This window comes from Anomalospiza imberbis, chromosome 10, assembly GCF_031753505.1.
Source record: "Anomalospiza imberbis isolate Cuckoo-Finch-1a 21T00152 chromosome 10, ASM3175350v1, whole genome shotgun sequence".
Taxonomy (NCBI): Eukaryota; Metazoa; Chordata; class Aves; order Passeriformes; family Viduidae; genus Anomalospiza; species Anomalospiza imberbis.
The window spans coordinates 11,452,376-11,478,832 of record NC_089690.1 but is presented as its reverse complement, the minus strand read 5'-3'; the positions used below and the strand labels follow the sequence as shown (position 1 = coordinate 11,478,832).

The following is a 26,457-nucleotide window of genomic DNA, read 5'->3' as shown; positions in this document are numbered from 1 at the left end:
AGGAAAAGAGCTGACAATAACCCAAGTGCTGGGCAGCCCTGGGGTTGGTCCTACCTTTAGGAGAGTGCTCAGGTTTGGGGATCTGGCGCAAGGGGCTGGGCTGGCTCGTGTAATACCGAGAGTGTTCAAAGTCGTCGAGGAGAGGCTGTGACCTGCCAAGCAAAGTGTCAAAGGAGCGTTGGGAAATAACTCAGTCACAACAGTGCAGCAAGAGCAACATCTCAGCTGTCTGGTCTTTTACTGTCAGTTTGATGCCAACCCTGCCTGGCCCAGACCTTCCACCTGCAGAACAGCTTCTCTGAGCACAGCCCAATACTGTTTTTGCAGTGAGAAAAGCACTTGTCATGGATCTCTTTCATTCAATAATGGTTTAAGTTATCAGGAAATAATTTCCATTATGAAGTTTACTGCAAACTTCACCCAAAAGGGCAGAGTTTTAAAATGGTTAATCTTGCACAGTTTTACCCCCAGAGTATTTTAATATGATCTCTCTCAATCTCCACCTGCACCTCCATTTGTTGTTTCTTTTGCAAGTTCAACAAGAATTTCTAGGTTTCTTTCTGGAATGGAAATCAAAGCCACTGGGGTCACTTTCAGGGTTTAGTACCTCATGAAGAGCACTGAGCTGGAGTATCAAGGGATTCAGAAGCAGCACTAGGCCACAGCATGTTCCCAGTTTGGGATGAGACACCCCAAAGCACAGTGCTCTTGCTTGCAGGGTGGTGTTCACATGCAGCCGTGGGAGCTGTGCACAGGGCTTAAATGGGAGCAAGGACCAAGGGAGCAGCTGTACAAATGCATGGTGATTACTCCTTCCTGCCCAGAGATGACATTTGGTTTCACATCCCCAGAAGCTGTTTAACCCTCTCAATGTTTCTCTGCCATTTAACAAATGTCACTGCACAAGCTCATCAATCTCCGTCAGCACCGGGCACAGGGGCCAAGATGGACAAGTGCCACGAGCACAATGAGTGACGCATGTCACTGAACACCTCATGAGCTCCGTGTCCCCCATCACCCTGCTCTCCACCAGAGTCCCTTCTGTGTGGGTCAGGCTGGTCATCCCACACCTCCTCCCTAGGACTCAGCCTCTCAGCAGCTTCCCAGCTGCATTCCCCATCCTTGCCAGCCAGTTCAAGCTCACCTTGAAGGCCTGTCACTTCTGTGTCGCTGAGTTTCGGGCCCTTCTCTTGACCTTGAGCGCGTGGACTCGCCTGCATCGGGCTGATGGGAAGAAGGGAAATCATCTTGTCTGTGTGCCTTGCTAGACACCAGCCAGTACACTGGGACTGCCACAATTCCACACAGCCCTTTTGTGCTTGGTTTACACACAAAATTAATTACAGCCAGACATGCAAATGGCAGCATCAGGACTCGTTTTCAGTAAAAACCAAGCCTTGCTGGGCCAAACTCCATCTCTGCGCTAAAACGTAACAGCAGTAAGGGACTGTTCCGAAGCTGGGCCCGAACACAGTCTGGGTGTAATGACAGTGCACAGGGCTGGGCTGAGCTGCAGGCAGCTGTGCTCCTGTAACCACTGAAACTCAGTAAGGAGGCTGAAAACACCGGAGCTGCTGCCATCTGGCCCCAACATTACCACCACATCCCCTTTAGCACCTCAGCAGTGCTGTTTCCTATCCCCTTCCTTCTGGTCAGCCAAGTCTTTCTGGTGTTACTCCTACCAAAGCCAGGCATGATAGATTCGGGACATTCATTACACCGCCAGTTACGAGGCACAGTGACAACTGAAACAGCTTCATTGCCCTTACACAAACAGAACCAACTACTGCTTGTATTGCTACAGTCAGGATTTCAGCAAAGGGAAGGTCTTCCACCAGGGACTGACAGTGCTTCAGGGAGGCCACAAGGTGCTGTGACATCCAGAGCCATCCTCCAAGGCCAGAGCCCCAGGGGACTACCTTGCTTGAGGTTGAAGCCAAAAGCATCTAAGCAAGGAGGTGCCTCCAAAAGGCTCAGGAAGCAGCTGAGTAACAGACAGCAAGATCTTTTAGATGCATCACCACCTTTTGCTCTCACCAAACACACTCACCTCCCACTGAAAATGGGAATAACGTTATAGCACCTTATCTGTGCTGCCTCCTGAAGCCTTGGCATACCTTCCAATCTTGATCATGCCTCCTCTTTTCAAAGGAAGACTTTTCTCTTTCTTTCTCTTTTCTTAAAGCCTTTTTCTCCTCAGCCATCAAGAGACGAGCAATTTCCTAGAAGAGAAACACAGACTCTGTCAGACAATTTTACTGCTCTTGTGGGTTTGAGTTATTCAAACCCTTTACCATGGACAGCTGCTGAATGGGAAGGGTGCAAATCCAGGATTTCATCTATCTGTGATCAGAAATCAAGGGACAGGGCAACATTAAGACTAGTGACATGCACCATGTCCAATAGCTCCCTGATTTACCAGAACTGCATTTGCAGAGCCTTTCTGCCCTCTATCCCTTCTCCTTAAAGGGGGTAGTGGTTTATCTCACAGCATCTCGGATAGTCTTCCATGGGCTCAGTTACAAGAAATGCTCTTACAGAACCAGGAACTTCCTGACTTTGTCATGGTTGCAACAGGCAGTGCAACTCTCTGCTTGACCAGCCTGAGCATATACACAAAACCTATCTATGAGAAAATCCCACTGGAGCCCCAGGCTTCCCCTACAAGGAGAGAAATTAACAACTGGAGGGTCAGAGAAAACAAGGGCTGTTTAGCAGCTTCTGCAAGTAAAGGAATTCCACAAGTATTTGACTTGTTGCTCACCTCATCTTGGGCTACTTGAGCTGCCTTCTGATCTGCCTCATTAGCCTGGAGGGGGAAAAAAAGTGGGGAAGGAAAAACAGAGACAAAAAATTACCATCTCTGAATTAATCATATTCATTAACCTACTGGGCAGGGGAAGTAGGTGCCCATACCAATACACCATCATCCTCTCCAAATACACTTAGCTACCCCAATACTTACCTCACAACCCAACTCCAATCTGCCATTTCAGCTTTTCAGCTGAATTTTGCCCTCATGTATCTGCCTGGCCACACCACAATGCATTTCCCACTCTGCTGCCTTCTCTCTCAAAGATGGGCAATGGCCTGTCTCACTTGTGAGCTGCTTACACTGACTACATGCCATCTTCATCTGCCTGGAAACGTCCATTTAATATCACTTTGCTTCAGTACTTTAATTTTGGGGTGCTTATTTAAAAAAATAGAGCTTATTAGTTGGAAGCCAGCTGTCATTTCATATTTGTGTGTATGGAAGACAAAGGTAATTAGCAGAATGCACAGGAGCAAGACCTTAGGTCTTATAGTCACTCTTATATATTAAAGGTTTACAAAGTAAAGTTGTCCATGCTCGTTGCCTTAGTTCCTTTGAGTTGTACCCTCTCTCCTTACCAGGAGCTCTTCCTCCTGCAGCTTCCGAGCCATCTCTGCATCAGACAACTCCTGTTCCATTCGGGGTCCATCGTACATGGCTTGTTTCCTCCCCCTCAAATTAGTGCCTACAGAATTGAGAGACAACAATCAACTCAACCATTCTCCAAATTCTTTGGTAAGGAGATCCCCACCATCTCCTCAGCCACCTGCAAAATCCCCCACCCCTCAAGAGAACCAGAGATCATCACAGTGTACGTGCCACACCGCTGGTGTGACAGCACCTTTAGCTGAGGTGCAGCACAAACCTTAGGGAGGTTTCTCTATGCACACAGCAGTACCTGCCACACCCTGTCTCAGATAACAAATGCAACTCCCCAGCAGAACAGGCCATGTCACCCTGAGCAGCCTTTGGTGACAGCAGTGCTAGCAAAGGAATTATAATTTGTCACTCTCTGCATTGATGCAGATACAGTGGCAAAACTGGGCAGCAGAGAGCAGCCCAACATTTGATATGAACACAGCAGAGTCTGAAGACATTGCTGAAGCAGCATAGGCTGCAAGGGTTACCCAGGACAGGCTCACATGAATTTTCAGACAATTTCTTCCTTTGGATGACCCATGAATTTTACAATTCAATGAGAAAACAGAAAAGTAAGCATTTTTGAAGTTCATATAATGTTCAGTTCTTGTTTGGAGTATAAAGTTCTGTTATTTTAAAGCTAAACCTGATTAGCACCTTCTATTTCCCTAAGGAAAGTGTTTGTATCATGAGGAAGAAGAATAATTGTTCCAGTATCTCCAGAGACAGACACACATTATCTTCCTCACCTTATTCATGTGAAGATCAGTTAGATGGCTTAAAGCATAAGCTGCCCCACACTGTGACACATACAGATCTCTAAACTCCTAGTTTCACTAGGTCACCCCTACTCCACTGTGGCTTTAAAAGTAGAAAGATGGATCTGGATCTTTAAAGCCAAGTGCTTGTTGAGCAAGAACTACACAGGTACACATTTCCCAGAAAATTCCACTTGCACAGAATTTGGCAAGAATCTTGCAACTAGAACCCAGTTGGATGCCCAGTGCCACTAGTGAACTTTGCCCAAAGTGAATTAATTAAGTTGCCAGCAGGGTTTTCAATAAGAAGTGTATGAAAATTGCTGAGTTTTTTAGTGCTTAAGCACAGTATCCTCACTTACAGTCCTGCACCTCAACTCCACAAAATACAACCATAACCCAACATTCAGGGCTTTGTTCCTTTTTTTTTTCTCTTGCACAAGGAGGCCACTGCACAAAATGTATCTCAAAAACAAAAGCTGGGTGTTGGTTGGAGTTTTCTGGGTGGGGGGGGGGGGGGGGGTCCTTCTTTGCAGATGGTGTGGTGGTTTTTTTGATGGGGGAGGGGGAAGAAATTTGTTTTCTTAAACAAAAGGATACCAAGGGCACCACCTCCAACAATTCCTTCTTACTCATCCTCTCCAATGCCATGGAACATCAGGATATAAAGCAAGCGCATTAATGTATAAGAAGAATCCTACTAAATCAGGGAGAAACCTGGGCAAGGTTCCCTGTGTACACATTGCAGGTAGATACTGGAGAGAAACATCTTCAAGGAAGCCAAACACATCTTGGACAGCAGTATGGGGCACGCAAAGGTCCATCCCCATGCATAAGCACACCTTCCCCATCACTTGGTTACCTGGGTCTCGCTGGCAGTCTCCAACCTTCCCCTGGCTCACGGCATGAGGGGAGGGGGAGTGTCGCCTGTGTCCTGCCCTTTTGTAGGCTCTTGCCTCACCCCTCCTATGGTCATCTCTAGATTCAGCATCATAGAGCTTCTCGTCACGTGCCATCCTGTGTGACGAGTGGCCCTGATGGTGAGATCTGTGTTTCTCAGGGTGCTGTCTGCCACCCCGATGCCAGGTGTCCTGCTGTGCCTCCAGTTCCATCTCAAGGAGGGGAAGGTGCTTTTCTCTGTCTTGCCTTCGTGGCTTTCTGCTGTGCTGTTCTTCCTCTGTGAGTCCATGCTCCAACTCCAGGTCAAGACTGAGAAGTCTCCTCTCCTTCTCCCTGCCAGCTGTCCTCCTCTCCTGCAGCTCCCAGCTATTGCTGTGATCATAGGCACGGTGCTCGGTCTCTCTTTCCAGGTCAAGGCTGAGATGTCTCCTGGACCTTCCCTGGCTGGCTGTCTTCTGCTCCTGCTGATGGCCATTGCTGGCCCCTCTTAGCTGAGGAGACCTTCGGCGGCCCTCTGAGGTGGAGTGCCCGTGTTTGGGGGCACAGCCGGGCAAAGGCGAGGGGGGTCCTCGGTGTTCTCTCTGCTGGTGCCTGCACCTGCCATGACTGTGTGTGCTGGGAGGTTCAGAAATCTGCTCTCTGGGGTCACCCCAGGGCTGCTCTGAGCAATGGGGGGACAAACAAGGAGGGGGTTAGTGGTGCAGGGGTTAATGGAGGTTCGAGGCCAGACTCACAGCAAGGAGAGGAAGGAGCTTGATATAAGGTGCTGAAAATGCAGGCAAAGCATGATGAAAGAAAGAATAATAACAGGGACAGATAAGGCCTGCAGGACACAGTGAAATGGCAGCCTGGCTAGCAGGGCAGCACAAGAGGCAACAAGGTTGGAGCAGAAAGCACAGGTCCAACACAAAAGTGTCGGAGCACTTCCTAGACAAGGACAAGTCAATACAGAGACAAATTACTTTTAATGATGCCACTGGGGCTGAAAAACTGCCAAGAGAGCAGCTCATCTCCTGATGACACATCACTGCTGCAGGATCCTGAAACCACCTGGGAAAGATTTGCAAAGAAAGGCACAAGATGCAGGAAAAGTTGGAAGACAATGAGGGGCATAAGGCCAGGAGGGGCCAAGCAGAATGGTCAGGTTGGAGCCTGGTTTATAAGCACGGGTGAGCCTTGCCCTGGCTTCAGGCGCAAGGTTTTTCATCAGAAAAAAGTCTCACCTAACTGGGGGAAAGACCCACATAAAGCAGAAAAGAAGTGAACAGGTAGGATAGGATTTTTTTTCTTTAAAAGCAAGAACAGGATAGCTGCAGCATCACATCCTCCACCAGACTGTCACGTATCTTTTGCACACTTGCAGGTTTCAGGGCCTGCACTTATTCGTTGTCCAAAAAGAAGTTTCAGCTCTGAATGCAAGACAGTTATGGATAGAAATTTTAGGGCAGATTAAGACTGCAGAAAACCCAGGCTCCTGACCTCAGCATTGTAGCTAGAAAAGCTGCTTACTTGGCATTCTGGTGGGGCTGTTTCCTCTGTGCTTTCCAGAAAGCAGGTAGAAATTTTGTCTGCTTTTAGTTTCAGTAATAAACCTGAAACAGCTACGAGGATGCAGCAATCTGCCTGCATACAATCTACTAATTGATTTATTTTTTCAACTAACCTATTTGCTAAGAAAAATCGTTGCACTGAGTGAACTACTATCTCTCTACAGTAGCTTTTCAAAATGAAAAATAAAATGGCTTGAAGCAGAGATTATTTTGAAACAGAACTACACACACACAACCCCCCACCAGAAAAACCCTGCAGCAGCAGACTTTCCTCAACCATCCAGAGTTTGTTTCATAGTATCTCAAAATATTTAAAATAGATTTCACTGCACATGAATTTCATTCTGCTTTAATGAATAGCTCTATCTCACAATCTATCTACATTTCAGAGAGAAAAACAAACCTCACACTAAAACTGAATGTTCCCTTCGAGTCATTCTATTCAGAAAAACTTTTTCAGAGCCAGCAAAAATAGAGCCTACAGAAAATCCACCTTCAAAACAAGTCTGTGTGACTTTTATCCAGAACAGGTGTATTTTTAAAAGTCCAAGAACTGTAACAGGAACTGCTGTGGTTGCTCTTTAACTGGTTGGATTTTTTTCTGTTCAGTTTTAGATCATACATATGATTTACAGAAAATAAATACCCAATCAAACAATCCAAGTGACTTACTGAACAACAGAGACCAGAGCCTGAAAGCAAGAGTCAGTTTTTGAGCAATAGTCACAAGAGTGTAAAAATTAATTCAATTATGTCATTGAGGAAAGCTCTATAAATACAACAGCAGAGAGCAGGAAAACACAAAAGAGCAAAGCCTGGCTGTGCTGGGAAAGGATTGCTGCAGGTAACACAACCATGCCAGACAACCCATGCAGATAATTTGCTTTTGGGGTATCTCAGGGTGATTAATTCATAAACAGGTGCTGGTTCCTGTGGCACCTTCCACAGGGGCCATGTAAACACTCCACAGACCCTGGTGTTACTCTCTGAAGCAGCAAGTGACTGAGTGAATACCAAAATGTTTTTCATGGCACAGGCAGTTCTGGGAGGAACTCTGCCTTTTCTCATGTTTATTTTTCCACTTTTAAAGAGCTCAGATTGCTTTGGAGCAGTAGGCCTAATCCACATTCCTCCTGGATGTGGATAAATTTTACCTCAGTCTCAAACAAAAAAAAACCAAAACAAAAACACACCCCCACCAAAACAAAAGAAACTTAAACAAAGTAAGGGCTTTTTATTTGTTTCAATTTACAACTAATGAGGACAATACAAACCAAGGCTGTAGAAGCCTAATCAAATAGTGCTCAAGTAATTAAGAGTTCCCAGAACAACAAGCTAAATGATCCAGGCATAAAATCCACTCCAGTCCTTTACAGCTTTTAAGGAGTGCAGATCAAGTGCAGCACTGCTTGACTGGTCAGGCAAACACCTCCTGCCTCACCTTCAAAATTATGGATTATTGCAGGAAGAAAACTTAGACCCACAAGATATCCTGCTCTCCAAATCCAAACCACAGTCTTACTTCAGGGAGTCACAGGCTTTATCAGCTGATTTGTTAAAAAAAAATCCATCCTGTCCTACCATCTCTGCATGCACACTTTTGCCTATGTTGTATTTTTTCAGACTTCTCCCATTTAATTCTGAAAACCTGAAGAGTGAGTTGGCTGTAGGACTCCAAGATCAATTTTCCCAGCTTTGTACTTGTAGAAGGACTTGTGATCATGAAGTTTCCACTTGGTTACTGTTTTGCACTTTTGAACTTTGTGCTTTGTACTTTCTTGGCTATCTTTGAACTTCTTCCAATTTGAAATTAAAATACTTTGTGTAAGTTCAAATAAAGGACTTTGAAACTGCCAATGGCATTGATGTTAAAATGAGAAATGAGGTTTGATCTTCGTCTTCACAATCTGTTAATCAAAAGCAACCCATCTTCCCCACCACATTTTTGAAGAAAGAACACAGGAACCACCACCAGCATAGCAAAGCCATCCCCAGATTGCTCCATAATTAAATACACCCTGATTCTCTCCTCCCAGTTTAAAGAAGGTCTGTATTCAATCACAGAAGCTGACCAAAAGGAAGCAATAAAGCACTGTGGATCAAATAATTTCCACACTGTACAGTCCCAGATGATAATCACAGCAGAGACATTCTGTGGAGATGACCTTGCTCTTCAGTAAGTCATTCAAGGCAGTTGTGCTAATTTTACAGCTTGGATACATACCTGCAAGGAGCTATTTTTGAAACACATCTCCATGAACCAGCATTTATTCCTTCATGTAGCTGTGCCAGCATCACAAATGAGCACATGGAACTGTCTCTCTTCAAATGCAAGCATGGAATTTCACCAGCATCTCTCCCCCACACCCTTGGTGTCACACAGCAGTAACTACCCTATCAGCCACTGTCTTTTTCCACAAGCACTTCTAAAACATGCATGTATGGCTGTACTTGCACATACACAAACCACACTACCTACCCCTGTCATTTAGGCCACCTTCAAGAACAATAAAAACTATTAAATTGTCTTCTCTGCTTTTTTTTTTTTTTTAACTAAATACTTCCTGATCATAAAATAATCTGATTCTGACCCCGGAAACTGATGTAATGCTACAGTGTTAAATGCAGGACTGTAGATTAAAGTTGAGTCTGAGGGATAAAGAGTTGTCAGACCACCAGGTTCATCTACAATGCCATGATCCTAAGCTTTTATCTTGCAGAAACATACCTCCATTTTCTGCATAATAGCTCTCTTCATAGCCCGTGTGTCCCTGGGACTCTGGGTAGTGCTTCTTGCGCATTTTTTCTTCCTGCAGTTCTTTCTGTTGTAGGAGACGGGCAATATCCTGCAGAGATGAAAGAAAACAGACATTAAATCACCACTAAAAAGTATCTCCAGATTCTTTTGGTCAAATTCTTTATTCAATTACTAAAATCCTTACCAAAAAAAAGTTCCATTTTTCAGACATAACAACAGTTACTCAAATTCAACCCCTGGACTGGACAAGGCTTTCAAATTAATGAGTGACACAAGGGACCATGTCAGCTACAAGGAGTCAACCAGTAGTCAGCTCACCCAGTACTGAGATTCCAACAGCATGGCAAACTCCCAGCTTCCCACTCCTCTGCACACAAGCCTGCTAAGCCCTAATGGCCAAAGCAGAGCAGAAGAGACTGCATGTGCAACTTCAGGCTTTCAACAAGGATTTGGAAGTCACAGAAGTGCACAATCACTAACGGGAGTGGGCTTGATCTCCTCCCTCCACTCTGCCAGGGAAAGAAAAGCACAGAGACAAAGACTGTCCAGCTAAAGGCACTTCTGACTGGAAGGAGTTCCCAGAGCGATCCATGAACTCACTTCACACTGGCTGTAATTTGCAGGGACTACAGGATGCCAGGCAGGGAAATGCATCACTTTGACAGACAGAGACTTGAAGGAAAGGAAAATCGAAAGGACATTAGGAAGAGCAAACTAGGCACAAGGCAGGAGCACAGTGGGGACTGCAGCCATTTGTCTTCTGTCACAGTTTTGGTAGATATGCCAAAGAGAAGAGCACTCCATTTTCCTAATTGGTTTTCCTTTGAGATGACTAATGGATCAACAAGGCCTAGGAACTGCAAACAGCTCCCAGGGGCTTGCTCCTCTGAGGCCCACGAGCTTGTGAGTCAGTGAAGCCAGTCTGGAGCTAGGGAGCAAAGCTGGGAGATACCAGCAGGGCATGCTGCCCCTTTGGATGCTATTCATTTAAGCCTTCCTAATCCTCAGGGCCTTTACAGAGCCATGCATGTAAAGTGGACACTGCAGGCAGGAAAGGCATGGCTGAAATGCAAACTAAGAGTCAATACCCTCCAGAGCCAAGTCAGAACTGGAGGACATTGGATGGCTGCTCAAGTACAAACTATCATTTCAGGATTCAGGTAAGATCTGCTCTGAAACAAAACAAAACCTCCACAAACTCCTTCCCCTGACAAGGTTAAACTTTCTAGTAAGTACTGTAAGTCTATAAATATATGAGCTAAAGCACATTATCTCCAGGATTGAGACAGCTCAGGACTTGCAAATCCACACAAACTACTTCTTATGAACAGGATTCATAAGCAGGCAGGGTAGGCAGGCTTAGTGCTTCATTTAAAATACCTGCACTCCAGAAAGGATCTGCCTCAGTCCTCAGCTACATTTCAGACACACTTGGGAATTTCCCATGTACCAGCAGGAAGAGAGAGAATATTTATGACTTCTTGCTATAAGCCACAGCCAGCTGAAGCCTGCTCCCAACTGCACAAGATGGTCAGCAGGCAGGTTTGACAGGCTGCAAGGACCTGTTGTCAGACCACTGACATCCTGAATTTCTCTACATAAAGCAGGAAGGAAAGGTGCAATTCCACAAGTCAACATTAGTTTTGCACCTCCTTCGCCTTCCTGATAAAAATATGACAGATCACTACCTTTTAAACAGAAATTCTGTAGCCAAAGTGTTCCTCCCACCCTGTTAGCACAAGCTCCTCTTGGAAGCCAAGCCCTTTCCATCTGTCTGGGCAGCCTTTTAGTACTTGCTTGGAATTAATGGTAGAAGAAGAAAATGAAGTCTTGCAAAAAACTCTGATGCATCTGTCAGGTAAGGGCAGATTCTTATTTCAGGCTCTGCCAGGAAATATAGCCTTGTGTTCAAGCTCTTCCTGATATAGAGAATGCCACCAGGCGCCTCTTGAACATCTTGAGACAACTCGGGCTTCTCAGGAAACCATCTGGTATCAAAAAAGGGGACAAACTCCAGGTTCTCACAGGTATTCCTCTATTCCGTGGGTTTCTTGAAAAGGCAATCTGACAGGCTGTTCCACTGAGGTGACCAACAAGAAAAACCCTTTGTACACCATGAACAAACCATACCACTCACTCTCAAGCAAAAGGAGCAGAGAAACATTCTGAAGTCACAAAAGGAATCTGCTTACAGATTCCTTACTGCAAGAAACTGTAACAGGGTGTTCAGGCTCTGAAAGACTAAACTGAAGAATGGAGAAGCCAGAAACAGATGGCTGGGCTGAGAATCCCGCTGAAATCTTTGCATTAAAGACAAAGAAATAATGGCCCAGGAGTCTCGCAAGAGCAGTACCTGTCTTGCATTTGAGAAAGCAAGCAGGTCTCAGAGTGTATAAACAATTACAACTTCCTGCAACAAGGCAATAAACACCTCAGCAAGACTTACCTATTACGTGACCTCTTCATTAGCAAGGCCACTGTCATCAACAACCCTTATGACCCTTGAGTGTGAGGACTATGACTGTATCTTATTCCTGTAACAGGACTCCCCACAATCTCTGTGCATACAGAGATCTGTCATGACAAGGACTGCCACCATGCAAGCCATCTCCTGTGGCTACTGGCCAAGAAATGTCTGCCCTGAAAGGGCTGCTACAAATAGCCCTGCCATCCCTGCAGCTTTAAAGGTTACCTCATCTTTTTCCTCTTGCCTGCGGCGCTCCTCTGCTTCAAACGCGAGCTTCACTTGGATTTCCTGAGCAATCTCGCAGTCCTGTCGTTCCCTAGAAGGCAAGGAGACAGGGATTACAGGCAGCTGCAGTCACAGGCATCAGTCAGCCTGGAGAAAGGGATAAAAGAGCTAAAAAAAATCCACCTGATTTACACAAAAGAATTATTACTCAGTGTTAGTGCAGAGCTATGAATCCTCACCAGGGACCAGGACTCCCTGTACTTACTGGTGGCCAAATTTAGAAAATATTTCCCAAAACATCCACAGCGTAAAAAGTAATAGAGATTAATGGGCAGATTGCTAAGAAAGGAGATAGGTACCACAAAATAGGGCAGGCCAAGGTAGTGCTCAGGAGTCTGCAAACAGCCTAATTCTGCTGAGTTTTTGTACATGTGGTATCTAAGGAGAGGTTCAGGGGTATGGTTAATGCAAGCACTTCTGGGAAAGTGGCTTTCACATGTAAGCCAAGGAGAAGGAAGTGCAGGAATATGGTACATAAGCCAAGTGGAGGCTGGAGGTGGCAGTTCAGTAATGAATCAGAAATGCCATTGAGGTGGGACAAGATACAAAAGCAGGACCAGTGCCCAGAGGCAAGGGAGCAACATGTGTCAAAACAAGGGGGAAGGAGCCACTGCCACAGTGCCAGTGGGGGTGGAGGAACACAAGACTGCATTAAATGGGGAGAGGGAGAGATCAGAACAATTGAGACATAAGAGGTTTGGCTGTGCAGACAGACCAGGAAGGCTGAAAAGCATCTGCAAGAAGAGTGCCACTCAGCAGCATGCTCTGATGTCCAGCAAATAGGCTGGAACAATGGCCAAGGATTCCTCAGGGCAATTCAGAAATGGGCTGGGGGATCTGAAAAGAAAGACTAAAAGTTCGCTCTTTCAGCACTGTTGAGATTGAGCTGAAGACCAGCTCTAAACATGTCAGAAAAGTCAATCCCCACAAGTGCAACTACTGAGAGGCAAGGCATAGGAGGAAAACAGCTGTAAGCAGCAACAAGCAGAGTCTGCCTTACTAGAATACAATCTTTTGAAGAATACACTGACAATGATCAGATAGGTGATGAAAACACTACCAAGAGTGGAAGACGACAAAATAACTGAAGCAGACTGAGCTATGTCAAAGCTGTGCTATGTGGGCTGGAGCAACTAGTCCTAGGTTTAAGCAAGAATCTGGGCATAAATGACCTAGTGAATCTGGAGGCAAAGGACTGGGAGACAATCTAGGACATGAGAAGAGGAAGTTAAAACACTTAAGTGCAGACAAGCACTTTTTGTTGCAAAACCAAGAAATGTGGCATGGCTGGAGCAGCCAGTGGCACAACAGAACCTTCTTTTACAGAAAGTAAAGAAGAAGGAGAGAAGCAGAAGGGCTGGATATGTGGCAAGGGTAGAGAGGAAGGACATTGCAACAAGAGGGTTTAGAGGATAGATGTCACTAAGAAACAAATCATTTGTCATAGGCAACAAAAAGGCACACACAGCAGGAAGGAAAAGAAGATTATTTCTGTCAATAGCTCCTTGGAAGCAGACCTCTGGACTGGAGTTATCAATAGGTCAAACATTTCAGGACACGAGTTTCTTTCATTCAGGTAATAAAACCTGGCAATTTTTGCATGTGCCTGTGTGTGTTTCATTTGACTCTGGGGACAGATCTGTTCAAAGCCACAAGAGTTCACACAGCAGCAAATCTAGTTCTTGAACTTGCTTTTTAAAAAGAGACTGGCAAACCTGGCACCAGCAGAGAACCACAGCTCCCAGGAAAACAATAGCTGAATAAGCAAATCCTAGGGAGCAGGCTGTCAGTGAGCCTGGTAGTGGATCCATTACAACCCCAGGCTCTGAGGACATGAAACCAGGTAGAAAATAAGTTAGAAAGGTCAGACACATCAAGGCATTGCACGTCTCCAGTTCCCCTGGCACCTGTGAGCAGAGCTAAGGTGCCAAGTTCATCAGCACCAACTGACTTGCTAAATGCTTAAAATACCTCCTATTGAAAACAAACAGGACAGAAAAACAACTAATCATCTTTCAGAGCCAAGGCAACAAGGTCATTGCCTCTCTGTTACCAGCAAAGAACCAGAAGTATTGCAAACACAAAAGCATTTTCTTATTTCTGATGACACATCTTGGAATACACCACATCAATTCTTGAGAACAGGTACAGAGGATTAGATTTGGGAGTTTATTGCTCTGCAGTAATTAAATACTGAGACTTGATTACTTAGTCAACATTAACTAATGTATTAACTTGTGCGAGCATAACAAAACAGGTTCAAGAGCTCTGACAGCTCTTCTTGCCCTTCAGTTTCCTTAATGTGAGCTCAAGTGCCAATCAGGCCCCAGAAATCAGCCAGAGCAACATAAACATCACCATTCCTGAACATCCCACTCATGTGTCCTTCACTCCTGGGCAGCCAGGAGTGTTAAGAATGTTGGGAAAACTCTACATCAGTTTACAAAAAAGAGAAAAAAACTAGAAGTTTGTGTGATCAGAAAGCTCCCTCCCATTCACAGTGACTGCATATACTAGTTGTTGCCAGATGAGGAGAAAAAAAGGGATTGTTTAAGGGAACTGTTCAAAGGAACTGTTCACATCAGTGCAACAGAACTATCACAGCACCGGGAGCAAAACAGGGAAAGAACATATTTTCACACCATTTTATTTTAGTAATCTTGCTACTATGCTTAGCAGTGTGCAGGCTGCTCAGCTAGATGCGAGAAATGTTTTTTAAGAAGCGTGAAAATCAGGTTTGATGCTTCCCTGAATTCTTAAAAAGAAATGTTTCTATTCTCTCATTTATCTTCACAAAGTCTTTCTCAGTGAAATTAAGATTTGAAAGAGACAAGAAAGCCAATAAATTTGAAGAGCTTTTTTGTTTCCTGTTTCTAAAGACCCTTAGTTCTGCCCTCTTACTCCTCCACCTTGTAGCATCAAACTGTCCTAGATGACACAGAAAGCAACAACAACAGAGATTATTTTGTAGCCAGAGCATGCTACTCTTGGACAGGGAAGAGACAGTGGGAATGTACAAAGAATTAAGGAAGAAAAAATTCCAATTACAAAAGGATGCCTCCAACTTCTTTTACTATTCTTGCAGAAGAGCTCCTGCTCTCAGAAGCAGAACTGCTGCTGACATAATGTTTTGCATCAGCAGTTCTGCCTGTGCTTTGGCTCACAAAGTTCATAAATCCCATTTTACAGAGTCCTACAACAAGAAAATTGTTTGCAGCTCCCAGCAAATAAAGAAGAATCGTGTCTGCCATACAAAATCAATTTTTATGTTGTCATTTACTCACTCACATCTCTAATTGGTAATAAAGACAAAACTATTGAAAAAAGCACAGCCTTGAGAGATACATATGTACACAAGGTCTGTCCCAGTGTGCTGGGAACTTTGAAAACAGTGACTGATCTGTCACGCCCCAGCTTCAAAGTTTTTATGAGCTGCTGCTTTGAAGCCAGTCCTGTATCTCCCACATCTGCAACACAGAGCTCTTCTCCTCTGTCACTGGTCCTGTCAGATGAGCCACCCAGGCTCTGTGATCCACCAGCAACTGCACCTGGTGGGTGGCATTCCAGAACCTAACAGAAGTCAGGAGGCAGCACAGCTGCTGGGAGATGCATCCTGCCTTGCAGACCTTGTATTTGCAGAGACCCCCATCCACCCACCTCTCATGAGTGGGATCTGGCTGAGCCCTGTCCCATGAACCATCTGTTACATCAGTGCTCTGCAAGTGCACTCTGGATTGGAAAGCACAGTTTGTTTTGCCCTGTGCTGGCATGTTTCACTTCTACAGCTCCACAGCTGAGAGCCATGGCACACAGAGAGCCAAACCACAGACCACAGGGTTAAGATGTGGCATGTGGGGACCAAGCAAACCTGCAAAGCAAACTAGATCAGTCATTAAACACCCTCCCACAGTTACTGCAGAAGTCAGTGGCTGCAAGAGAAGGCCAATTCCCCAACACCCATCCCCACTGAGCCACCCTGGAGCAGCAATTCCCCTTCCCAGGTCACTTCACACTGAATAGCCTCAAGCACACGCAGGGGCTTGTCAGTGAAGCAGGACACCAAAAGCATCACTCCCAGCTCCTCAAAAGCATTCATCAGGCACAGGGCAAACACACCAATATCTGCAATTTCCACACGAGACAGATTCCCTGTAGCACTGGGTATTTCTGTGGCACAGTTCCTTCACTCTTAAACTTCAGCCAGGGACAAGGTCAACATAAGTGGCCAAGTTACTCCATTTTCACAAAAAGCAGTAGAACGGGAAGGCTCCTTCTCATGGACAGGCAACAGTATCTAAGGCAGGATGGGCTCCAAGACCACCTGCTCCCATGCTGCTCTCATTCCTCTGTGCCAGAGCCTGGTATCACTACTTTTACAGCAGTGGACAGCCAAAGAAAAAAAGAAACAAAAGCAAAAGGCTGATGAACCCCACACACTGTCAACTCAAAGCAGCTGCTTTGTAGTGCTCTGACCAAATGGGACTAGCATTCCCATTCCAAGATCTCCAGCACAAACTCACAAGTCTTTTTGGTGTTTCTGGATTTGAGCACGGGCTTTCTTATCCTCCTCTTCTTGCAGTTGCTTGGCCATCTGCAAGTCATGTTGCACCAGACGATTACGCTGAACATTTGTGGCCAAGTGATGCTCAACTGGAAATAAACACAGACAAGAAGCCTCAAATCAGGCTGCAGAACTTCTGTGCGTGAACAAGATAAACCAAGTGGGAGGGAGATTCCAGCCTAAAAAGGAAGACAGATCTTGGCAGGGAAACACCAAGCAATCTCTCTAAAGGTGGGAAAGTCCTGAACTGAAATTATGCTAGCAGCTTGAGATTGCCTCTTTTCAGCACTGAGGGGGCTGTATACGGGTCTGATACCAAAACAAGTTCTGCATATCTTAAACACATCCAGGTTTATAGGGAATGGTTTTTAGGCTTTGAATTTTGTTTTCTGACCACAGAAAATCACTCTAGACAAATGAAGTAGGTCTGGGAGGGACCACCAGAGGCCAGTGAGGATGAACTGGATCCAAACCACTTATTATGGATACTTTCCTAATTTGTTCTCAATAACCTCTACAGAAGAAAATTCCTCTGACTCTCAGCAGAATCAGTTCCAAAAATCTCCCTACCTTTATATTTAGCAACAGAGCAACTTAGGGCTCCAGTGAGTCCTTTACCATACATGGATATTGCCTGCCAGAAAAAATGGCTACATGAGCTGCAGCCCAGAGTCCTCTTTAATTCAATGGTCTCAGGTTCCAGCACCAAGGGCATGAGCAGCTGCACCCTTGGTGGAGCAGCAGGAATGGCATTAGCACCTGGTACTGGCAGATACCAAATCCATGAGAAGCTGATTAGAAAAGCCACCACACCTAAAACTGCAATGTAAACATACCCAAAGTAACAGATAAGTATGTTAAATTTTTTTTTTAAAAAAGCACCAGTCACTTTGAAGTTTCTGGCTGTCCTTTTTTTCCTCCTTTATAAACTCTTCTAGTGTACAGCTGCCCTACCTCAAAATGTCTGAGAAGGAAGGCTCCTTTCAAAAGGGAGACACTGGTAATTCTGAAATAAGTAAACAAACAGAACTCTTCTGGTTGTACTTCAGGTCAGACTATAAAACTTGAAGCTTCCAAAATTGTTAGTCATTTCTAAAAACCTTGCACAGCAACAAAACCCCAAGTGCACTCCTACATGCAATTTTATCATAAATGGCATAAACAAACTCAAGTCTAAAGGAGAGCACAAAATTGAAATATAAAATGCAGCTACCTCTGGGGTACAATGTGAGCTGGAGCAGAGAGAAGTGTAGTGTTACAGGATAGTGAAGACAGCAATAATAAATTGTATTCCATTAAAAGGAAAAAATTAAATAAAAGCAGGAAGCGTTTTTCTTAGCAAAAACAAATAAAGCCAGATATCTGTTGGGACAAGCTTGCTTCAGTTTGTTCTGAAGATCATTGCTACTTACTCTCTTGTTCCTGTAAATTATGGGCCAAGGTATGATCTTCCAGAATAGCGAAGTCTCGACATACTGAACAGGAAAACAAAGTAAAGAGAATTAGCACCAGAAAAAACAAATACAAACAAAAAAAACATCAAATGAGCTACATCAGTCAGGGGAGCATATGAACTTCTGACAGTTTCTACTAGCCAAGGTCTGGAATTGTGTTTTTTCTCCCTCCTGCCGTCATGTCTATTTTTGTGTGCGTTTATTTCTTTGTCCTTGTTGGCATAAAATGCCTTCTCCACTCTCCCCTCGACCTCCACTTCAAGAACAGAACAGTCCATGCTACCACTGGATCAGACCTTATGTACAAACCTCTGCATTCCATTCAAACAGAACATATATAATATATTTTTACCAATGCCCACACTGACTGCATTCAGCTAAAGCCAAGGGCAAGCATTTGTGATGACTGTGACTTTCTGTGCCAGGTTAAAGACTCTGAGAATAGTATTTTCATGGCACAAAGGGTACGTGCACACTGGCAGCTCTCCAAAGCTGAGCAGACTGAGCTCCATGGCTCTCACTGCAAGGCATTTCTACCAACTCAGGTATCATTTTCAGTTGTTTCTTGTAAGCTTCACTGACTGTCTAAAAGCAGATGCTGGATTTGCATCTAGAACCCAGATATGGAATCAATCACAGCATTATGGGCAGGGATAACTACAGCTTCTTCAAAAGATGCTGAAAATGACCTTGAGACAAGTGAAATGGGAAACAGACAAACTCCCTTTGGCACCAGTTTAAAAGCAGCAGATTTTTGCCAATGCCTATCACTTTCCCACTTGAACTTTCAAAGGAATGCTCTACCTACACTGTAGAAAAACACCAGAGTATATTTTTAACTTGGTATGATAGGCAGTAGGGCAACAAAACACAAGCCTCATACATACTGGGACAGGGACAGACACAGCATCAGGCTCAGCCTTTTGGTGGCAGGTTCACATCAGCTTCTCTGTGAACCAAAGACAGACAGTGACCTGTGCCCCCAGACTGCAGAATGGGGCTCCTTTTCACAGATCTGCCAGACCTGGGGTTTCTGCCTGCTTTGAGGAGAGTTTAAGGCAGTGGCACCAAGAAATTTACACTAGAGAGGTCTGTCATTTATTTTTCCCTCAATGTGACAAGCTAAGAAGCTTAACAGCACCCACAGAGGGGAGTATCTCCCACTTGAAACACATGACAAAGAGAGAACTACAAGGTGCTTCTGAAGCCACAGATGGAAGTACAAACTCCTCCTGCTGCACTCCACTGGCAAAACCTCTGGGGAAGACCAACTTTTCTCTTTTGCAGAGCACAGGCACAGCCTAAAAGATAAACTGAAAATAACCACAAAACCCCCAGAATGCATCAAAAGTACAAGGGGAATTTATGAGGATTCTGTTTGTGAAAGGGTTCAGAGTCAGAAAAGATAAAACATTTCCATTGCCACAAAGGAAATGAGAAAGTAGGTGCATTTTCCTAAGCCAAGATCCCACAAGCCTTCCCTTTTCTCACAGATGCACACGTTCCACTAGAGAAGCATCAAGACATTACTCCACACCCAGGTATCCTTCACAAAATATCTGGAAGAGTTTCTAGTTGTCTGTACCAAGAGATCAGATAATGCTTTACCATATTCAATGGAATTTTTGGTTCAGTCTGCATTGAAAGGTGTTTTAAGATGACAAAAGCTCCTAACAGCCAGAGCAACACTTCAGGGAAGGACAGTGACATGCAGCAGGGTGGAGATGAGGACAAAGGTTACAGTTATATGATCCCACAGTGGCCCACTTTAAGCATGAACAAATCTGGATGGTGTAATTAAGGTTTTGCTGTTGCTTTCTTTCATTGCAACTTCTTTTAAAAAAGGAAAGATGATATGAAACTCAATAGCATTGAAATGCTTCCAGTGGCCATTTCTGTACAAAGAAAGAAATGTTGCCTTGAGCCACAAATCTGGAACAGACACAGCTGAGTCATGGGCAGCAGAGCTATTCACAGGTGACAAACCCAGAGTGATTGCTTGGTGGTCACCAACACATGCTTTTTACAGGATAGGACAAGGGAATCTTGCCCTAGAGACTAATTCTGTGATCCCTAATACTACTTCAGCTTCCTAGAACGATTGTGGAACGACCACCTTCTGCTCACAAGAAGCATCATCTGGCTTGCTGGAGGATCCGTCCAACACATCCAACTCAGAGCTTTGAGCCTTACCATGAGTTCAGAGACACCTCAGCACAGAACCAGTCTGCCCAAATCTAGGTTATTACTGCCATGTATTCAAGAAGCAGTGCTTGCTCTTGACTGTTTAAAAAACAAACAAAAAAAGAGAATGGGAGGATGGGAGGGAAGTGTTACTTTAAATGCAGTAGGTCTCTGAGGAAGTCCACAGCACAGCTGCCTGAACAGCTGTACCAGCAAGACAAGGTACGCAGCACAGGAGCAAGGATGAACATTTCAGAGCTACACATATTTTTGCATAAGGATCACTGCTACAAGAAATGCTTAAAAAAGCACATCCTAGCCCTTCCCAAACTCATCCTGCACAGGCTCACACACTGCTCTGATCCCTGTGGTATTCAAGAGTTCTGACTTGTCAGCCACAGTGCTTGCAGACCTTTGCTCCATCCTCCCCAGAGAGGCACACAAGCATAGGAGGACTTTAGCTTTTTGTTTTTGTTTTTTTTTTTACTCCATTCTACCCACACCCACACATTTCTCTGTTTGGAAAAATACACATTACAGAAACATGCTTGGCACATGGGCAAGAAAGTGGGAGGGCCATGGTAGGACACTGTTCCTTGTCTTTTGATGGTCTTGCACCCACCCCAGAAAAGTCTCACCTCTATCACTGAGCTTTATTCCTACAATGAAGCAATGACTGTTTAACCATTTTGGATTGACAGGCCACTAAAGACTTCCTAAAGAAAGCATGGGCTCACAATAAAAAGGCAAAGTCCATATAGACTTGTGTTGCATAGACAGGCCTGCTTCTTCTAGCTGCTTCTCCAGAAAAGTGCTGGAAGTAGTCTATGGGTCTCCAAACAAACAAGCAAAACAAACTCCTCAAATTCTCAGTTCTTACAGGCTACAGCTGAAACCTGCTGGATGTCACAGATATAAAGCAGGGACAAAGGCTCCTGTTTAGGTTGTTTTGAAGCTCAGTGACTGGGCCAATAAGCACATATAGGCCAGAGCACCACCTTCCCTGGTGCAACTTCCAGCTTCTGGCCCAAAGCCACCTAGGTCCAGTGCCATCCCCAACACGGCCACACAGCACCCAGACCTGGGGCTGTGCCCTGCCACCGCCTGTCCCACATCCACACAATACTGACAAAGCAAGTGGGAATGCTGCCCTGGGATGAGCCACCAAGTCGCAGGGCTTAGACATGAATAAAGGGGCTAGGTCTTAAATCAGTGATATTGACCCACCAGTACAGAGAGAGGGAAGCTGGACAGTTACCAGTGACATGCACACTGGAAACTTCTCAATGTCTGGGCTTCCTGGTGCTCCCATCTCACAGAGGACAGACACAGTATGGAGCAGACTGGTGGGGCAGCAGAAAGCCTTGGGTTTGTTCACACATTTGGAATTATTTGAGCATTGCTTAAGAAGCCATTTGGCTGCACACACTCTTCTGTTACAAACCCAAGCAGACACCTTGAGCACACAGCCCTCTCTTTGTGCTGCTGTGGCTGCTGGCAGGGCAGGCAGCACAAGACCTTTCGTCACTGTCAGAAACTTGGCTGGGCTGGCTGCCTCCAACTCATCTGAGCACATTATTCTCAAGTCCCATCAGGCTGAGAACAACGTGCTATGCAATGAGAACATCCCATTACGAACACAACGAAGCACTGTCACACAGCCAGGTGGCAAAGGATGGGGACACCTGCACCTCCCTAGCAGATTTGGGGCTGATGGCAGTGCAGAATATTCCCTCACAAATAGATCTGGTACCCATGGCATTGAGCCAAGCATGACAGCAGCTGTAAGTGAGGTCAAGGAAACCAATCCTTGAAGACTCACATCCAACAATGAGGCAACTATGAAATTACTGGAGATGTGGACTGGCCAGGCATGGTCTGAAATTAAGTTTCATCAGCACTAGTTCTAATTCCCTGCCCAGTCTCAGCAGTGTACAGCACAATCACTACGAGGTATTATGTACACTGGGTTTGTGCTGAGAAATAGGATGGCCTTGAGGACAACAGACTCAATTTCTCCTCTCTGAGAGGTTTTGTATTTAAGGGAAAAGAAATCCACTTCCTTGCTCCCTAACTGTATGTCTAAAAAATTAAAGGTGAGATTAATATTACCTTCACTGTTGCAAATTAACTTGACTTCCCATCCCTGGGCCTTGGCTGGGAGCCACCAGGCAGTCAAACAAGCAGCAGGGGTGCAATCAGAGCAGCTACAATTGGCAAATCCAGAGAAGCGTGGAACATTCACAACAGGTTTACCAGACTCATTGAGCCAATCTACTTTGGCACAGAGGGAGCAGACCAGGAATACACTCTGGCACAGCTGGCAATAAAGAAATGCCTGCCCAGGAATCCCAGTGGCTGCTATGGCAGAGGTGCCAGCTGGGGAGGATGAGGGCAGAAGCATCACCCTTAACTGTGACAGGATCTAAAATCCATGCATGGAAGAGGGAGCTCACTTGTCTTGAGGAACCCCCAAGAGCCTCTCTGCAAGCTCCAAGCACAGGTCTTCTTCTCTGGTAGTTCTCACTGGAAATATGCCTTTTTGTGCATTGGTGCATCTGAGGCTCTCAGAAACATGGCTGCAGCCCTGCTTTTATGGCTGACTTAAGAAAGTCCCTAGGTACAACAACTCAGCAAAATTGCATGAAATAACCTCTTACACTTTATATTCTGCCACCTATCTCACTAACTTTCTCCAGCATTACCTCAGCTCCACAGCTCAGTATTTTTTACACCCCAAACTGTTTCAAACAGATCAAGGTAACCACAAGAGAGGAGCAAATGCACCCTTAGATGTTGCTAGTGATACGCAGGTATGTGACAGAGGTAGGTAACACCCAGGAATGGGTGTTGTGGTGCACTGTCTCAACAAGAGGTCAGCCCCTACTGGCTTTTCAAGCAAGGTTCACAGCAAAACATCCCCCTCACTTCTGCCTGAAGTCTTAGATCGTGTTTTGACATCCACTGTGGGTCCCAAGGGCCCCGTTGGTTCACGTGGCCCATATAACGTGTCCAGGATACATGCCAGTTCAATGACCCAGGGACCACAGATGCATGTTCCAAGCATTTCCTTTTGGGTCTTAAAAACCATCTCTTGCTCCCCCACCCCCTCCACTCCCAGCATTTTCCCGACGGCACTGTGTGCTGGTAATTCACAAAATAAACTAGGTGTGAGTCATGCTTAGTTTAGAGCATCTGCAGTTCTTGAATTCTAATCTAAAGGACAGAAGGGACAGGAAAGACAAAAGTAACAGGAAAAAGCAGTATCATCAGCTAAAAATCATTTTTAGGACCTACAGAGCTGATAAATTAATGGCAAGCAGCAAATGCAGCCTTTTATAAGCCAGCAGTATCAGTAGGATGCCTGAGTTATGTAGATTCCTGCAGATTAGAAAGCAAGTTGGGATCTCTTACAGACTCTTACCAGCAGGGACTGGTCAGGCCACTCCAAGACAGATAAGCCTTCAAAATCTGGGAATTATTTCCTTGAAGCAAAGCCAACCTGACCAAGTAGCCACCCAACTGGAGGTGAAGGGCTGCCCTGAGGGCAGCTTCCAGATAAAACGTGCAACAGCTGGGATCCCAATCCCAGCAAAGCTGCTCTGTGAGATACATGGCCCAGTCTCAGCAATTCCCATTTCTGCCCTGCATCTCCCATGACACCAGGAGCTCCTGCTACCACAGTGGGTGCTGACAGAGGCTGGCTAGGACATGTCTGGCTGCTGCAGTTATACAGATGACATTCCTAGGGACTTGCTCACCAGGCCCCATTATGCCAAGGAAATCAAAAAATCATGCAGGGAGAAGGTGGAACCCAGACAGAGGGCAGGTCTGGGCAGCCTGAGGAAGGGAACAATTTCTGTTCCTCAGCCACAGCACCAGAGCATCACACATAGCTGGGAACTACGAGGCAGCACAAGGATACTGGGTGACTCCATGGGGAACCAAACTCAGAGGGTCTCAGCCTAATTCTCAAAAATGCAAACATGCAAAATAATAATAATTAAAAATAAATAAAACACCAAACCATCATGGTTTTTTTACTAGCAGTCTTGGCCTGGAAGCTAAGAACCTCTTGGGATTTGGGAAGGAATTTATCCTCTCTGCTCTAAGCTAAATGCCTTGAGGTCAAGGCCATGAGATTTTTGTGCTCTGTCTGCACCATTCTCCAACATTAAGCTCTCACCTGACTAACAATGCTTTAAGAATGGAAGACTATACATTTTGGAATCAAACCCTCAGAACTTCATTATATTTTTTTCACCTGCCATTGGACAGAAATCATCAACATTCACAAAGTGCCTTCTCCAAGGCTACTAGTTTGGCAATCTCATTTCTGTAAAGAAGCCTGCACACTGTACCACAGACTAGTCCTAAAGCTGAGAGAGTATCTGCTGAAGACCTCAAAGTAAAAGGTGATGTGCTTTCAGTGTAAACAGGAAGCTGGAGATACTCAAGATAGTGGGAAAATAGCATAAGGCACCTCAAAAGATTTTCCTTTGAGTAAGCCCCAGCCACAAAATTTGATAAGATTTATCATTCTGCTTTTCTACAGAAGGCTGCCATGTTTTTCATCACTGGATAATTCCACCCTACCTGGTTTCATCTGCAATGTTTCTAAATAAGAGCAAATCTTATTCCCAAAGCTTAAAACACAACCCATAGGTCGAGAATATTAAAGACCATCTCTTTGACTTCCAGAAGAGAATGCTGAGTTGGTGCACTTCAGTCACAAAATCCTAAAATAACTTGGGTTAAAAAAAAACATTAAGTCATCAAGTACAACCACTGATCTGGCACTGCCAAGCTCACCACTAAAGCATACCCCTTAGTGCCACATACACACATCTTTTTAGTATCTCCTAGAATGGTGACCCAAATACTTTCCTGTTTCGACCACTGGTCATCCTTATCCTGAAGATGTTTTTTTTAACATCCCATATAAACTTCCTCTGACAGAACTTGGGCCTATTTCTCTTGTTCCATCACTTGATACTTGGAAGAAGAGGCTGATGGCCACCTGGCTGCAACCTCCTGCCAGGGACTTGTAGAGAGCAATAAGGTCTCCCTTGAGCCTCCTCTTCTCCAGGCTAAACACTCCCAGCTCCTCAAGGACTTGTGCTCCAAACCCTTCCCAGCTTCATGCTCTTCTCTGGACTCATTCAGCAGCTCAGTGTCTGTGCTGTAGTGAGGGGCCCAGAACTGAGCACAGGATTCGAGGTGTGGCCTCACCAATGCCCAGTACAGGGTGACGGTCACTGGCCACACCATAGCTGATCCAGGCCAGGATGGCACTGGCCTTCTTGGCCACCTGGGCACACACTGGTTCATGTTTAGCAGGCTACTGACCAGCACACCCAGGTCCTTTTCCACTGGGCAGCTTTCCAGCCACTCTGTGCCAAGACTTTCAGATGTACCTAAAAACGGCATCGAGCCTTAAAAAGTAGTGACATCCATGCTTTGAAAATTCTCTCTTTTCAGCCATGTCCAGTTGGGTCCCCAGACACAGAGTAGCCTGAGTCACAAGAGCTGTCCAATACTCCCAAGTCCTACAGCCAACATTGCTGTTATAGCTGCTGCTTTCTATTGCAGGGACTCAACACACAGAATATATTAACACTTTAAAGCAGAGAGCAGATAGATAATACGATGTGTGTTCACATCTGCAAGTCATTACCTGCCAGGCTCAGAACACTCATCTCTGTAGAAATTTCTTGATTGCCCCAGTGTCCATCTACCTGTCCAGGACTGCCTACACCCAAAAGATCACCAGTGAGCTCAGCCATTCCATTGTAGACCCACCAGTAACACCCAGGTGGGTCTCTACCACAAAAGCTTCAAGGTAGGTATACTTGTCGGGGATGGCCTGGCTGGTTTGACACCACAGTCAAATAGCAGACCTCAGGCAGCCAAACACTTCACTCACAACATCTGAGATTGTAACTGAGTCTGTGTACAGAAGAAGATAATCTCAATCATCAGGGAGAACAAAAGCTGTTTGTGTAGTTCATCCTGTCCAGCATTTGACACAGCTTCAGTTGACTCAGCTAATACCATATGTGCAAAAGGAACAACTAACAATAAAG

General features: G+C 45.1%; 1 protein-coding gene across 2 annotated transcripts in view; it reads right to left on the bottom strand.

The window, feature by feature from the left end:
• CCDC50 (coiled-coil domain containing 50) overlaps positions 1–26,457 on the bottom strand; it is a 43,110-nt gene that overhangs the window by 6,959 nt on the left and 9,694 nt on the right. Inside the window, exons 2-11 of one of the 2 annotated variants that reach the window (XM_068200683.1) lie at positions 18,146–18,208; positions 16,693–16,822; positions 12,113–12,203; positions 9,391–9,508; positions 5,075–5,773; positions 3,394–3,500; positions 2,765–2,809; positions 2,118–2,222; positions 1,145–1,224; positions 55–152 (exon numbers count right to left, since the gene is read on the bottom strand). In XM_068200683.1, coding sequence (XP_068056784.1) covers positions 55–152; positions 1,145–1,224; positions 2,118–2,222; positions 2,765–2,809; positions 3,394–3,500; positions 5,075–5,773; positions 9,391–9,508; positions 12,113–12,203; positions 16,693–16,822; positions 18,146–18,208 — 1,536 coding nt within the window. The remainder of the gene's footprint in view (positions 1–54; positions 153–1,144; positions 1,225–2,117; positions 2,223–2,764; positions 2,810–3,393; positions 3,501–5,074; positions 5,774–9,390; positions 9,509–12,112; positions 12,204–16,692; positions 16,823–18,145; positions 18,209–26,457) is intronic. The other variant, XM_068200684.1, reaches the window with a different exon arrangement.